We start from the raw sequence: 15,629 nt of genomic DNA on the forward strand, positions 1-15,629 counted from the left end.
ACGCAGAAACAGCACTTCATAATGCAGGTGGAATGTGGTACACTTCCTCAGCATCGAGAAAATCTCTTTAGTATTTCGCATCATTCAGTCAGCATCAAGAGACGCAGATTTACGTTTTTCCTAGTCGATACACGATTTCACAAAGCTATAAGCTCCACAGAAACCATTTAGTTTCTCCATGGAAGATAATATACGATCCCCGCATAGTCTGAGATTATCAGCTTGTAACCTCCAGACTTTTGGGTGTTTTGAGAGTGGTCTGGGGATCGCAGGTAGTAATGGAGAGCAGCATCCGGAAGTCGATTACAGTATAAAATACTTAATGAGAAGTTGAGAGAAGTGCTTGGACTCTGTTGTGCTAATTTACTGAAACTTCATCCTATCAGAATGTCCTTTCTGCCATGTATTGTATTGCTTCCTAGGTAAAGAATTCTTTTGCTTCATCTACTTCGTGGCTCCCGATTTTGATGTTCAACTTATCTCTAATCTCATTTCTGCTACTCCTCATCATTTTCACCTTTTTTCGATTGATCGTTATTCCACACCTTATCACCCAAGAAAGTTAGATTTCGTACGGTGACAGATCGTCAAAGTATAAGCGAAGCACTTATGTTAAACCTACATACCTAGACCGTTTCGTAGGGAATGAGGACGTACAGATGTATACAGTATAAGGTGCCTAAATTTCCCAGTTCAAATAAATTTTACGTCATGGCAGATGTATGCCATATCTTTTCACCGAAAACAGAGATTGGTTTTCCCAACTTCATTAAACATCGAGTTACAAGAAATATTGTTCTTTCCAAACACCATTTTGTTGTTTCATTACGTAAGAATGCCGATTTGTGTGAGACAAATTCTGTGGTAAAACACTTTTTTAGGTCTGGAAAGAAATTCTTGACTCAGAATACAATGACTGTCATTGTGTTGTCGTAGCAGATGCGATTGCGTGCCACCAGGAAGTTCGCTACACTCACCACGAAAACAAGAGCTGCCGAGGCAAATGATACGTTATATTTAGGCCATAGAAGGGAGTCAGGCTGCAAGCGGACTTTCACACACATTTTCGCAACCAACAGCGCATAAACCGCAATATTCAATACATTTTGATTCTTATATTCTTGTTTGATTTATAAAAAATTGTCTCACTGACTTCCCTAATAGAGATGTTGTGATCTGGTGCAAAAAATTGGCATCTCCAATAAAACAAGAACTGATGGGGTCCCTGTGACAGTATGATTAACTGCACTTTGAAAATGCATTTGTCGTGTGCGGCCCTTGACACACTTCACCTAGAGGAAAAGAAATGGCAGACATCCTCAACAAATTGAAAGTTATTTAGGTTGAAAAATTTCGGTGTCTGACATTCTACATTACGACTTACATTCTGATGAGATTTTACGCTCACAGTCTTTCGTTAACCAAGATGACAGCATTACATACCAATACCAGATTCTCTGCATGCTCTGCTCCAGAACAACAAATATATCCGTGTCTCTAAATTTTCTAACTCTCTCGTGTGCTATGCTCACGATACAAGAATTAGTGAAAAACGTCTTCACTCAGAACTGTAAGTAAGAACGGCGGTAGTCTGTGGTTGCACTCGTCTCACACACAGGCTTATTTCTAAACTTAAAAAGCTAAAATTTCCTTATACTAACCTCAACATCAACATCTTTACCGAATCCCCGTCTCGAACCAATACTGGAATTATAAATTTTATCCTAAATGCAATTGACTGGATAAAACGTTTTCTGTACTTTCACCTAGTGTCGTCGTCCCATACTAAAGATGAATAGAGAACAATACATAAATTCAGACTCCAAAGTGCCGTGTCAGCATTAATTCCACACTGTATATCGATGTATTAGTTTTGGCGTGGACTCCTATGAGAGACATTTTTTCTAACCCGCAAATAAGTGGAACCTACAATATCTCGTGGCACTGGACTCAATTTTTTCGGAAAGGAGAAAATAAAACTTCCGTAAAAACAAAAAAAAATTGTTTAACGATTTTTCTGTTGCCTTTTTTATACGGAATTCAGGTTCCTAATGTGTATATTGTACAGCCGTTTCAGGACGGAGTAAATGAAGCATGTTTCTCAGCGCAGGTTGTACCAAATAAATTGTACGTAATTTCGAAGTTCGTTCCACTATTTGTCATATTTTTCTTGTGCTGCGCGTAGTTATTAGTCTTTGATTGCTCTCTAATGCAATTCCACTTGCCAAATGTATTTTCCTATCCGCGAACGCAACTTATTTAAGTAGATGATGAACACTTTGTTAAATATTCCAAACTCAATATTTTATGAACGCAAAAAAATTTGTAAAATATGGCAACATTTCCCTTTAGACACGTAAATTTAGTATCCTTTATTAACATATGGCTTATTTTTGTCAGACACATTACTGTGCCAAGTGTGTCCCCTGCCCTAACTAGTAATCATCTGCATTAAATTCGCAAACCTTTAGAAACCACGTTGGCAAAATATGATTTGTGATCAGTTTACCCGTAGCTTTAATGACAACATGTTGACAACCTGAAATATTCGAGCTGTTAGTTACCCTTGAGCATTACTAATCACCTTGTTTACTCTTTTCAAGTTTGTGAAGCCAAGCACTCACGTTTTTATCCAGATGCTCCCAGATGCAACCGGTATAACCTTAATGTCTCTGTGTGACAAGCACACTTATTGTTCTGTAATGTAGTATGCATGAGTTACACACGGTTAAATGTAGGAATATTGGAAACGGTTTCTGTCGGTCGCATGGGCCGCTAGCGGCGTCCTCTGTTTGGAGTCTTTGTCTGCGGAAGTTCTGGGCCCTAGAGCGCTGCTGGAATCCACAGGACAGCCAAGGCCAGGGCGGCGAGCAGCGGCGACGAGAGGGCTGCGGTGTGGTTCCACAAGGCTCCGTTCTTGTCCCCCTGCATCGCCGCCGGGTGTTCGCCTGCAACAGTGAAGGTCATATCGAGTGTTTTCGTAGAATAGTGAGATATGCACATGTAATAAAGGTGTCCAGTGACGCCTAGGGCACCTCATCATCACTGGAGTAAACTATACGTTTTACGTCAGGTATAAAGGAGTATTCAGCTCATAACGAGAATAAACGTTCGTCACTGTAAAACATGATTTTTTTAAATAATTAAATACGCACATTTCACCTGGTTACATTATTTCCTTAGGGCTGTATCCTCGAAATATTTTCTGTGGGCGCTTCCCTGTAATTTTCTGATGACGTTGTTCCACCATCAGCTCTTATAACAGATTTTTTACTAATTACGTGCTGGTACTACTGTTCAGTTTCTGTCAGTTGCGATTAAACCCTCTAATAGCAGGGGGTTCTAATGCCTTACCATTATTGAGAAGTTCAGTGTGCTTTATTGATTTTTTATTGATTTTCTTTCTCCTGCACAAGGTGAAGATTTTATTTATAAAGTTCAGATAGTGTTTTCACCTGCATTTAAGGTGAGGATGAAGAAAATGTGTGTATCGAGGAAAAATATTGTGACTTAGAAAGTTGCTGTAAAATCGTTGTTAGACGTTATGACACTGCACATAATTTGTTTTCCCCGTTTTTTTTTTATTTCTCTTTGATTTGATGTCCCGAATGACTGATGAGGATTTATGACAACATAATCTGGTAGACCTAATATAACGTCTTTTTAGCAGCTGATAGCGTAACGATACGAATTATTACCGGTAATATCTCTCTTTCACATATTTTTGCCATTTCTTTGCTGTTAACATTTTACTTGCCATAGATATTGAGATTCACATAATACACTCGTGCGCAAAACTTCGACTACAACACTAAAGAGGAGAAAACGTTACGTTGTTACCAAACCACTATAATTTTTACTACTCCATATTCTATTCAATGGAAGTCTTAATTTATAGTTTATGTATTACAAAATTAAGTTTATAAGATCGTCAGTGGTACGTGGCGTATGAAGTAGGCACAAAATGTTCTGTTTTACACCCTATACTGACGATACCATATTAACAATAACCGAGAGTTGGTACAAAGTGCAGTCATGATTTTACGATGGTTTAGTGATCGAGGGTTAAGGTGAAAGTAACTTCAACTTGATGTGTCACTCCTGAGTAACATAGCAGGAAGAAACTTGGACCATACGTAGAAATAACTGTTGCATTACAGTACAGCAGTACAGATGCTAACTGAAAGAAGAAACCAATGAAACGAAGCGAACTGAAACGTTTATTCAAAGATGACGATTACACAGAAGTCACTACCATTCATGATGGTCAGCTGGACGTTACAAAAGACGGGACGTGATTATTAGTAGTGTATGTGTCACCACGGATGGAATGGCATTGCGTGCTCTATAACTTGCTTTCATGTTGTCCAAGTTTGTTAAGGAGTTCATGAGGTGAAGTATTCCATCCCACTACGAGAGTGGTTGATGTGTTCTGTATTGTCTTTGGTGTATGTGCACGTGTTCCAGTACGTGTCCCTACCATAGGCAACGCGGACTCGATGGGAATTAAAAGGGGGGGGGGGGCAGGCCAGATTTTTCGCTGAATATTCTCCTGTTCCAAGAGTTCATCTACCTGCTTTGTTCTATGCGGTCGCGCATTACATCCGCAAAATTGAAGTCCTCGCCGAATTCACCACTGAAAACACGCTCATCAGGAAGGGGTACTGTGTCACAATGACATCGACTGAAAGGTATACCGTGGTCAAAGATGTGTAGTCAGTGCATGCGTTCAACTGCGTAACATCCGGACCACCGAAACCATCAAATTCGACATTGCTGGAAAGCACCCTCATATGGCGAGAGGTGGGAACAAGTAATGCACCTATGGACAAACGAACATGATCGTTTTGATGGTGCAGGTGGTGTGGTGTGAGGAGGCGTAATAGTACATGAATATAATGACTTCCAAATCTTTTATCATGGTACATTCTCTCGTTGACGTACTTGTGACACTATGCTCCTTCCTCGTGCGCGTGTTTTCAGTGCTCCATTCGGTCACGGCTTCATTTTTGTAGGTAACAATGTGCTACCAGAAACTTCCTCTCAGATTAAAACTGTGTGCCGGACCGAGACTTGAACTCGGGACCTGTGAGGACGGGGCGTGAGTCGTGCTTGGGTAGCTCAGTTGGTAGAGCACTTGCCCGCGAAAGACAAAGGTCCCCGACTTCAAGTCTCGGTCCGGCACACAGTTTTAATCTGCCAGGAAGTTTCATATCAGTGGACACTCCGCTGCAGAGCGAAAATCTCATTCTGGAATGTGCTACCACATTGGTGGAGCCTTAGGAACGAGAGGACATTCGGCGAATAGACTGGCCTGTCCGTTTCCCCGACTTAAATTCCATTGGTCATGTGTGGAATTCGTCGGGGAAACGTACTGTGGTACGTCCACATGCAGCAACGACCTACCACGAGTTGTTAACCGCGCTGGTGGAGTAATGGAACGCCCTAACACAAGAACGTCTTATCCACCTTGTGGCCAGCATGGGAGCATGTTGCGGAGCGTTCATTGCTGTCCGTCCCTGATGAACACACAACATATATGAAACGATGTGGTGCCATTTGCAATGTCCAAGGAACTATAATGAATCACGATGCGTTCTGTGTTATTATTGTCTTTGAATAAAAGTTTCATTTCTCTTCGTGTCACTGCGTGTTTCTTGCAGCTACCTTCTGTGTAATTCTCATATTTTTGGAGCCCTGAAGAAATGGTTGGTTCAAATGGCTCTGAGCACTATGGGACTTAACTGCTAAGGTCATCAGTCCCCTAGAACTTAGAACTACTTAAACCTAACTACCCTAAGGACATCAGTCACATCCATGCCCGAGGCAGGATTCGAACCTGCGACCGTAGCGACTGTAGCGCCTATAACCGCTCGGCCCTGAAGAAATACTTGGCCGTCAAATTGTTTCGGACAAAGAAGTGAACGCCTGGCTACGATCACGGTTCCGTAGATGACAGCAAACATTTTTCTATGAATGCATTAACCATCTTGTCTCACATCGGGATAAATGTATTATCAGTTAGGGCGATTACTTGTGAAATAATAATCAGGTCACTCATCTTTTGTCCATGTGTCTCGTTTTCATATGACTGCCCCGTATAGAAGGCCTGGACAGAATTCCCACTGCGTCTAACTACACTCATACTCATAAATTAAGGATAACTGCAGAATGTGGTGCCACACAACGTGGCATTACACAATACTGGCACTAATAGCATAGACACATAGGGAACACACACTACACAAATCTGTAAGTCCACAGTATTGGTGATACGTTGAGGAAACCGTTCCGAAAGACATGCGCTACAAAACGCCACTGTTTCCTACGCATGTACCCGACATCATTATGGGATATCACCATGCACATGTACACAGGTCGCACAACGGGTTGGCATACTCTGGATCAGTTGGTCGAGCAGCTGCTGGGGTATAGCCTCCCATTCTTGCACCAGTGCCTGTCGGAGCTCCTGAAGTGTCGTAGGGGTTTGAGGTCGTACAGCGATACGTCGACCGAGAGCATCCCAGACGTGCTTGAAGGGGTTTAAGTCTGAGGAACAGGCAGGCCACTCCATTCCCCTGATATCTTCTGTTTCAAGAAACGCCTCCAGCTCGATGGGGCCGTGCATTATCATCCATCAGGAGGAAGGTGGGACCCACTGCACACCTGAAAAGGCGGACATACTGGCGCAAAATGACGTCACGATACACCTGACCTGTTACAGTTCCTCTGTCAAAGACATACAGGTGTGTACGTGCACCAATCGTAATCCCATGAAACCACGACCACCATACAGGTCCCTTTCAATGACATTAAGTTATTGGTATCTGGTTCCTGGTTCACGCCAGATGAAAACGCGGCGAGAATCACTGTTCAGACTATACATGGACTCATCCGTGAACATAATCTGTTATACTTTAGTAAAGCCCATAACACCTTCTTACGATACTAGTAGTTCCCATGCCTACGTCAAATAGTCTTAAAATGCTTTAGCAGTACTTTTCTACAGCACGCGTTGATCAGTTGTTTATGAATTTCTCTTGAGATCAATATTCTCAAAACCGTTCTAAAAACTTCACTTCATCAGTTTTCCTTCCCTACCGCTGATTCTGTGCGTTCAGCCTAATTTAAATCTGTCCCTAGTATGGCTTCAAAATATATAAACATTGTGAAGCGACAGCGAAGTTCATTACTAAACTTGTAATCGGATGTTGTCCTCTTTCTCTTTGTTACGGTCATTTGTCCGCATCATTAATTACACAAAGTGGAAATTTTTTCATGTCGTTACACATTTTCGTATGAAAATCCAATGACGGTACTTCAAAGCTGCTGACACTACCGCTGCAGCATCTGCCTCAGATAGGTCCTCGCAAGCAGTCAATGGTTACGCAGGGCAGCCGCCTATGTACTCGTAATTCCGAGATACCACTGAAATAACGCTGGAGCAGTGTTCTGTAACACGGACTAGTTTACTACATGCTGTAGCGAAACACTGCATTTCTGCAGCCCGCTATATGACGGTAGTGCAGCTCTTCTCATGACACACCCGGCCGAAGCGAGTATATACGCTCCACGCTCAGCCGTTAGCAGCATTCCATCGGCACCAAGCAGTCGACCGATGCAGTCTCTGCGCCAGTCACCAGCCGAACGTGTGCCCAAGTAGCTATAGCCTCGTCGAGCAGCATTATCAACTAGGCAAAGCCGCTGGTCTACTAGCCGTCACATAGTCCCGTGGCGCTGGGCTTTGAAATAGATTTGCTGATGAAAGCCGCCCATTAGGTGCCATTTTCGAGAGTCCTGTGTTCCATTCGGGGCGCCTGCGTGCCCGGGAAGCAGCCTTGTGGTGTATGTAGCCTACACCAGTTCGACCGAAAGGTCAGTGTACTGCGGAGCTGTCACCCGACTCCTGTCAGCTAGGCCACCGTCTCTGCCAGCCGCTGTTACGGCGTCACATTGTGCTACCCACCAGCCACGAAGAGCTCCTGGGTAGCATGTAAGGATTTCCATCATGGAATTATCGATTAATAAACAAGGTTGTTGTGGAGAAAGCATTCTCGGCTCCGCACTCGCCATAGTAATGGAGGTCCCATCACAAAGTTACCCCCTATACCGTCTACTGGAAAGCCTGTTGCAGTAAAAGTTACGATAACCACAGGTGAACTTTATCAACAACGAATACGACTATGCGTATTTATGTATATAAACGTTCCATAAATGTTGAAATATTATTTTGGAATGAGAAAAGCTCTCCACTTTTACCTTTTTTTAACATAACAATATTAATAATCAATATATTTCTGTGTGACAAATACCAGTAATAACAAAGACAATAAGTCTATCATGTCATAGAATTTCCATATAACTGTGTGTCGAAGACATGGCTGAATAAATTTATCACTCTGGTGTCAACTCTCGAACCTCCTAGACGCTTATGTACCAGGCTGCTTCTGAACGCACTATTTTGGTACTTGCACCAAAGTTTTTCCACAATATATGTACAATAGGTATTTATCCTATTAATCTTATTTCATACCTCTGCATCCATGTGAATAGAATTAAGTGGAAATAATTAACTATGGCTAGAATTCAAGTTTTATTACTGACTATCTGCCATTCTTTTGTCTTAATGGCACAGTGGCAGCCATTACGTGAAATATAATTACTCACACGATCTTCGAGCTTAGCCCACAAGATAACATGAAAAAATATTTTAAATATTTTTGCTGTCGAGAATAGAGAGTATTTTTTGCAGAAAACTTTTCATTAAATATACGCGATTAATGCAAAGATAACTAATAATTATATGAGGCTTAGGCTTGCTTATGAGTAACTTTCTCCGTGGCAAAAATCTTGTTTTCACTGCCGTAAATATTATTCACATCATAATTAACAGTATAAAAGGTCATTGTTTAACAAATAATTTACATGACATTGATGTAATAGTGCAGCTATGTAGGTGATTATATCGTGCCTCTCTCTGCACGTATATTTATTAAGTGGAGATTAACTACTGCAGCTTTAAACAAACCAAGCGCATTTTTGAGCTAGCCGTGTGTATTGACACCATAACTAAATTGTTATAACCCAACTTAGTGCCTTTGCTCGGAATTTTTTGTGTACGTAGCAGCGTTGATGATTATAAGCGAATATCTTAGACGCTAATACGAATATGCGAAATATACGCGACGTCACAACTTACAAATATTTTCATCCACTGTTCCATGCATAATAAACCGACACTCTTTATCAAAAAAGGAAAATAGGAGAGAGAGAGAGAGAGAGAGAGAGAGAGAGAGAGAGAGACGATATGCAACACATCCCACTTTTGAAGCATAAGTGGCCATCCTGCAACACTGGTATCAGTGGTCTTATTATAACGCGACCAGTACGCAACATACATCCTGCCGTACCTGCTGCAGAAGATGAAGGAAGAATATGAAAATCTAGAAGTGATAATGAATACTTTATAGACAGAGCACATTGCCAGTGACAGAGACAGCTGGACGGCTGCTTTTAACACATGTTCCGACGATCATACCACTGTAACTACACATGCAATAAATTCGTGTGTGTGCGTCGTTTGAAATGACGCAACCTACTTCAAGCATTCTTAATAGTTGAATTATGTCATAGAAAAATTAGCAGATATACAAATATTGTCACTGAACCATGTATTTATTCCGGAAACAGATTTGTACATGTACACGTTCTTAGACAGCATTGCCTGAGCATCGTATGATCTGAAACACTCAGGCATATAAAAAGGAATATCACTAGTGGACACCACCAGGACGTTTCCTTCCGGTACGTTTTTCCCTTCTGGATCTTACTAACACGCGAAAGAAGAATCCACACAACTCAGAGCAGCAACATACAGCTCTCTGTATTTGAGTCGAGATAAGTGAGAATTCGAACAGTATGTGGTTAAGCAATTCAGAGACCCTTCCTTGTGTTGTCTATGTAATTATCGAAGGAGCTGTCAGCTTAGAATTTCTATGCACCACACAAGCGAGACTATCTCGCTGTACGACTGCAAACTGTCACTGCAAGAATTCTCCTCTGGTTCCGTCGCGAAAACGTTAAGACGCAGAAAACCGAATATTTAGCCGGAGCAGAAAACAATGTTGAAGACGTACGCCCTCAGCTGACAAGAATATGTGGCTTATAGAGAGTAGGGAATAACGCTGCCATCCAATAGCTGAAGCACAAGTAATACAAGTAACAGCAGAAATCCAACTCCACTCTGTTTTCCGCAATAGTAATATAACAAAAGGACGAAGCAGATCTTGGCAAATCACTTGTTGAGAGTCCTGTTACATATTCTGCAAATGTGTTGAAGCTGAATAAAAGACAGAGAGAGAGGATTTTGGGACTGGAAATGGCCTTTCGGCGAAGATGTGACAAGTCTAAAAGCGACCACATGCAAAATAATACAATAAGAAAGATTATAGGAGCCAGAAAAAAGATAAATAGTCGAAGTAATAGAAATAAAGCAGCTATTTTGGCTGGAACACCTAGATATAACGAATGATCGCAGGCGGCAAAACGAACTTCAACTTGCTCCATAGAGGGGATGCAATAGAGGACGTGGAAGGGATGCATGTACGACGTACTGAAGACCAGAGTTCTACAGGGGGCCGGTTGGCTGAATAAAACGTGGTGGACTGTTGGAGGCGAGGAGCGACCACAGCCATAAATAGCTCTCGTAATGTTCGTACTTCATCTATAGAGAACATTAGTGGTCCTATTGGCCCTCCTTCGGACATGAGGTCATGCTGCTTTTATCAGTGTTGGACATACTGCGTCCAGTATCACAATGCAAGTTCTCCTCTTCTTTATTTATTTAAGCGTTTATGTCGCGTGACCACATTAGGGACTTTGGGCTCTCTTCTACAGTTAATCCAAGATATTAGTGAGTCAAGATCATAGTGCCCATGATAAAAATTTAAGTAATTTATATTTTATTGATAGCAAATTGAGTAATTTTCTCGTAACGTTACTGTCGAATATGAGTAAAAACGGAAAAGAAGCTGACTGATCAGAGGAAGATCGAGAAAATTAGAAGGTTAGGAGATAAGGTAGATGGAAGAGAGTAATGTGGAAAGCATTGATAACGCTGACAATGTGAAAGATACTGGTTCAGTACTGGACAGGTGGAAAACAGCTGGGAGATGCCGAGAGGAAAGCTAAGTCTATGATAACAGTTACACCTCTAATTTCCTCTTTAATGTTTGTCCGATTGATGATGCCTATAAGAACTGTTGTTTCTTTGTTTCTTCGTATTGACCAACTAGAGTCACGTAGCATCTTCAGTCCCTATTCCTCCTTTGCTATTTCCGATTTTTCCAACACCCATGCATCTTCTCCTATGTGTTTTTTTCCCCTTACTTCTGTCCCTATTGTTCCCAGTTTCCTCTTTTTTCTGCCTTGAAAGCCCTCTAAAGATAATATTTTATCCTTAAAGGTTTCTTTTTGTAAATTCTGTTTCTTTGTTGTTTCTTTCTAGTTCGTTTCTTATTTCGGAAACCCATGCTATGGTGAAATTCTTTTTCCTGAAATACGGAAATATTAGTTCGTTAGCACTTTCTCATTCATTTCGTAGAAGAATCCAGAGAACATTAATCTCTTCTTTGCCATTACTCTTGAGATTATCTCTGTATTGCAGTTGATGTCTTCCTTATTTCTGGTTTTCTAATCTACTATAGTTTGTACTGCACCCATTATTTTTCTGATATCCGCGTTTCAAGTACTTATATTCTGTTGAGCTTATGGTTCATCATTAGACAATGTGATATGGGGATTCAGTTTCCTTGTTCCAAATAGGTATTTCCTGTTAGATATTTAACGAAAAAATATGCTCTTTCTGTTTCAGTATTCCTTATATCCATAACCAATTTTTATATTCCTTTCTCTCTGCATTAGTTTTTCCGGACATTTAAAGTTAATAATCCATTTTACTTTCTGTCAGTTACAGAATTAAAAGCCGCAATCTTACCTTTAAGAATACAAACTACCACTGAATTTGCTTGGCTTGGATATTTCGATTCACTGATTTCGCTGCCTGTATTAAAATCTTAACGAAATTGCTTTGCTTGTTTCAATAGGTTTATTGAGTTTGTTTTATGGTGTGAGTGTCTCCTTATTAAATTAGAACTCGGTTATGTTTACGAATAAAAATGCAAAGAAAACAGCGGAGTGTTCCTCAATACACCGAAGTGGCTAAAAGACTGAGGAGTTTGTAGTCTGAAGAATCGAATTAAGAGCGTGTGATGAGACTCGTTAACGCTCTAGAACGTCACTCATTGACTTGCTCTTTGGAAGCTCCTAGTTATCAGTCGACAACAATATTATTGCACCTGGGAGAGTGGGCGCTTCGGTTGGCTTATCGTGAGTTTTGATCATAATATTTCTACATCTACATCTACATGTATACTCAGCTAGCCACCAAGCGGTGAGTGGCGGAGGGCACAATTCACGCCAAAGTCATATTTCTCCCCCTCTGTACCACTCGCGGATCAGGCGAGGGAAAAACAACTGTCTGAACGCCTCAGTACGAGCTCTTATTTCCCTTCTTAGAATGATGATCATTACGCGATTTGAAAGTTGGTGGCAATAATATATGCTCTACATCTTCGATGTAGATTGGATTTCGGAAATTAGTGAACAGCCCATTCTGTTTAACGCGTCGTCTATCTGCAAGTGTGTCCCACTTCAAACTTTCTATGAGATTTGTAACGGTCTCGCGATGGCTAAATCTACCAGTCACGGATCTTGCCGCTCTTCTTGGGACCTTTTCAATCTCTTGAATCAGACCCAACCGGTAATGGTCCCATACAGACGAACAAGACTGGACGAACTAACATGTTGTAAGCTGTTTTCTTTGTTGAAGGACTGCATCGCTTCAGGATTCTACCAATAAACCGCAATCTAGAGTTCGCCTTACCCTTTACTTGTGTAATCTGATCATTCCATTTGAGATCATTTAGAATAGTCACACCCAGATACTTGACTGATGTTACCGCTTCCAGAGACTGATAATTTATTTTGTACACATACGTTAATGGGGATTTTCGCCTTGTTATACGCAGTAGGTTAAACTTACTAATATTGAGAGATCACTGCAAGTTTTTACCGCACGCATTTATTTTCTGCCAATCCTCATTGGCTCGTTCACAGCTTTCATGTGATACTGTAGACTACAGCATCATCGGCAAACAGTATAAGGCCGTTGTCAAAACCATCAACCAAATCGTTTATGTAAATGGTAGAAAGCAGAGGACCTATTACGCTGCCCTGGGGCACACCTGAAGTTACTCTTGTTTCTGTTGAAGTTACCCCGTTCAGGAAGACATACTGCTCCCTGTCTGTTAGAAAACTTTCTATCAAACCGCATATGTCATCGGATAGACCGTAAGCGCTCGCTTTTTGTAGCAAGCGACCGTGCGGAACTGAGTCGAACACCTTTCGAAAGTCTAGAAATATGGCATCAACCTGGGAGCCGGTATGTAGAGCCTGTTGTATATCATGCACAAAGAGGGCCAGCTGTGTCTCGCATGACCGCTGTTTCCTAAAACCGTGCTGGTTTCTGCAGATGAATTTCTCAGAGTCTAGAGAGGACATATGTCTGAACACAAAACATGTGCCATGATTCTACAAGAAATCGCTGCCAGTGAAATTGGCCGGTAATTATGTGCATCCGATTTTCTACCCTTTTTATAGATTGCTATGACCTGGACCTTCTTCCAGTCCCGTGGAACATCCCGCCGTTCCAATGATCTCTGATGGATAAGAATGGCGCTATATTTGTAGTATAGTCAACATAAATATTTCATGAGCACACGCTGAAGCACTTAGTAGCATCTACACAAATGTTCTGAATCCATTCACAGTGCAACGCGTTCTCCTTAACCACCTCTGTATCTCTTTACCGTAATGTCACCGCACGTTCCCAACAGTGGTCGCGGGAGGCGAAGTGCAGCAACGTTGTGGTCGGGTGGCAATTAGTGCTAACCGTGCGTAGCCAAGGCGGATCGCTAGTTAGTGATAAGAATGCTAACGCCATGTTTACCTCTTGCCAGAGTACAGGTCTGACAACTTCATTACGTTACCCAGCATCTCATGAAGGCTATGGGGTACCTGTGAAGACAAACATCTTGAGGCAGCGTTGGGTCGGAAGAAGCCTTACCGTCGAGCACGTGCAGGAAGACGGTGGCGGGCTGCATGTTGCTGGGCCTGCAGGTGTAGTTGCCGGAGTGGCGCTGGGCGGCGTCGCGCACCGACAGCTGCGCCACGGTGGTGTCCGGGGCGGCGCGCTCCACGCGCATGTCGGCGTAGTCGAGCACGCGCTCGCCGTCGTGGAACCACAGCACGTAGGCGGGCGCGTCGGGCGCCTGCCGCACCTCGCAGCGCAGCGACACCGTGCTGCCCGCGCGCACGTACAGGTCCGGCCCGCCCGCGATCTCCACCTGCGGCACTGCCCGCGGGCACCGACATAGCTCGTCACCTCCGGCAGTCAACTACGCCGCGCGACAGTCACTACAAGATGCCAAGTCTGGGGTGCAAAACTTAAGGGGAGACCGTGGCAGAAATAATGAAAAATTTACAAATTATTTTTACTTGCTTATTTGATAGTGGATATAATTGAGATTATTATCCCAAATTTTTTCCTTGAAATTTGAACTACAAATGACATACAAAATTAAGACCCTAAGCAGTGTAATGTGCCAAGCGTGCTTTTCAATGTACCAAATGGAGGAAAAATTCTATTGCAGAATTTGGCATGTGAACCTAGAAAATACAGCTTTAGAAGACTCTGATTTTTTGTATACATAACAGCAGTGTTTTAACGAAAGCTGTGGAGACGTATTCTGATGAAATCAGTGTGGTATAGAACACTGTGAAGTGTTGTAAACAAGTTTTGTGCTGTAATTCTTCATGCTTTCCCGGCGATCTGTTGACATCTTCGATATTCGGGAATCCAGCCGGATGTTCGCGTCGTTCTCGCACCAGTCTCAGGTAGCACCTGAAGAAGACAGCGAGGCACGCTGTTGGAATATCGTGTGAGAACGACGCGAACATCCGGCTAGATTCCCGAATATCCAAGATGTCAAGTTTTGTGCTGTTCAGTAGAATTCGAGTGACGCTTGATTTATTGTGCCATTCTTTGTGCAAGGTTGAATCTGTTGATCCCTTTTTACAATGCCTGGGCCTGGTAAAGTTTTTAAAAAATATAGTAAGTCCCATATCTCCAATATAAAGCGAAAAACTTACACTGAGGTTAGGGTCAGGCCTGCAGATGCAAACATTAGCTTATCTCCAAGTGCATCTGAAATAAAACTTGGGACAGGGATCGTGTCAGAAAAAACAAATCATGACAGAAATACAGGTTTTAGAATTGTGGATCTGGAAACGGTGGCAGAAGCACTTAGAAAAGCCTGCAAGTGCTCTGTTTGTGGGGGAAATGTGGATTTGGATGATGATGGAAAGAGAGAAGGTTTGGTTAGCACATTGCACATTTTGTGTCAAAACTGTGATGCTGACAGATCATCCAAGATATCAAAGGTTAGTTATAGAATCTATGAAGCCAATATGAGATTTGCTTATGGACTAAGATCTATAGGGATTGGAAG

At 42.1% G+C, this 15,629-nt stretch overlaps 1 protein-coding gene across 1 annotated transcript in view; it reads right to left on the reverse strand.

The window, feature by feature from the left end:
* Positions 1-2,823: 2,823 nt before the first annotated feature.
* The window catches only part of LOC126095451 (hemicentin-2-like), a 114,767-nt gene continuing 101,961 nt past the window's right edge, over positions 2,824-15,629 (reverse strand). Inside the window, exons 4-5 of the mRNA XM_049910244.1 lie at positions 14,186-14,473; positions 2,824-2,948 (exon numbers count right to left, since the gene is read on the reverse strand). Of these exons, the coding sequence (XP_049766201.1) occupies positions 2,824-2,948; positions 14,186-14,473 (413 nt within the window). The remainder of the gene's footprint in view (positions 2,949-14,185; positions 14,474-15,629) is intronic.

The sequence above is a fragment of the Schistocerca cancellata genome, chromosome 8, assembly GCF_023864275.1.
Source record: "Schistocerca cancellata isolate TAMUIC-IGC-003103 chromosome 8, iqSchCanc2.1, whole genome shotgun sequence".
Lineage (NCBI taxonomy): Eukaryota > Metazoa > Arthropoda > Insecta > Orthoptera > Acrididae > Schistocerca > Schistocerca cancellata.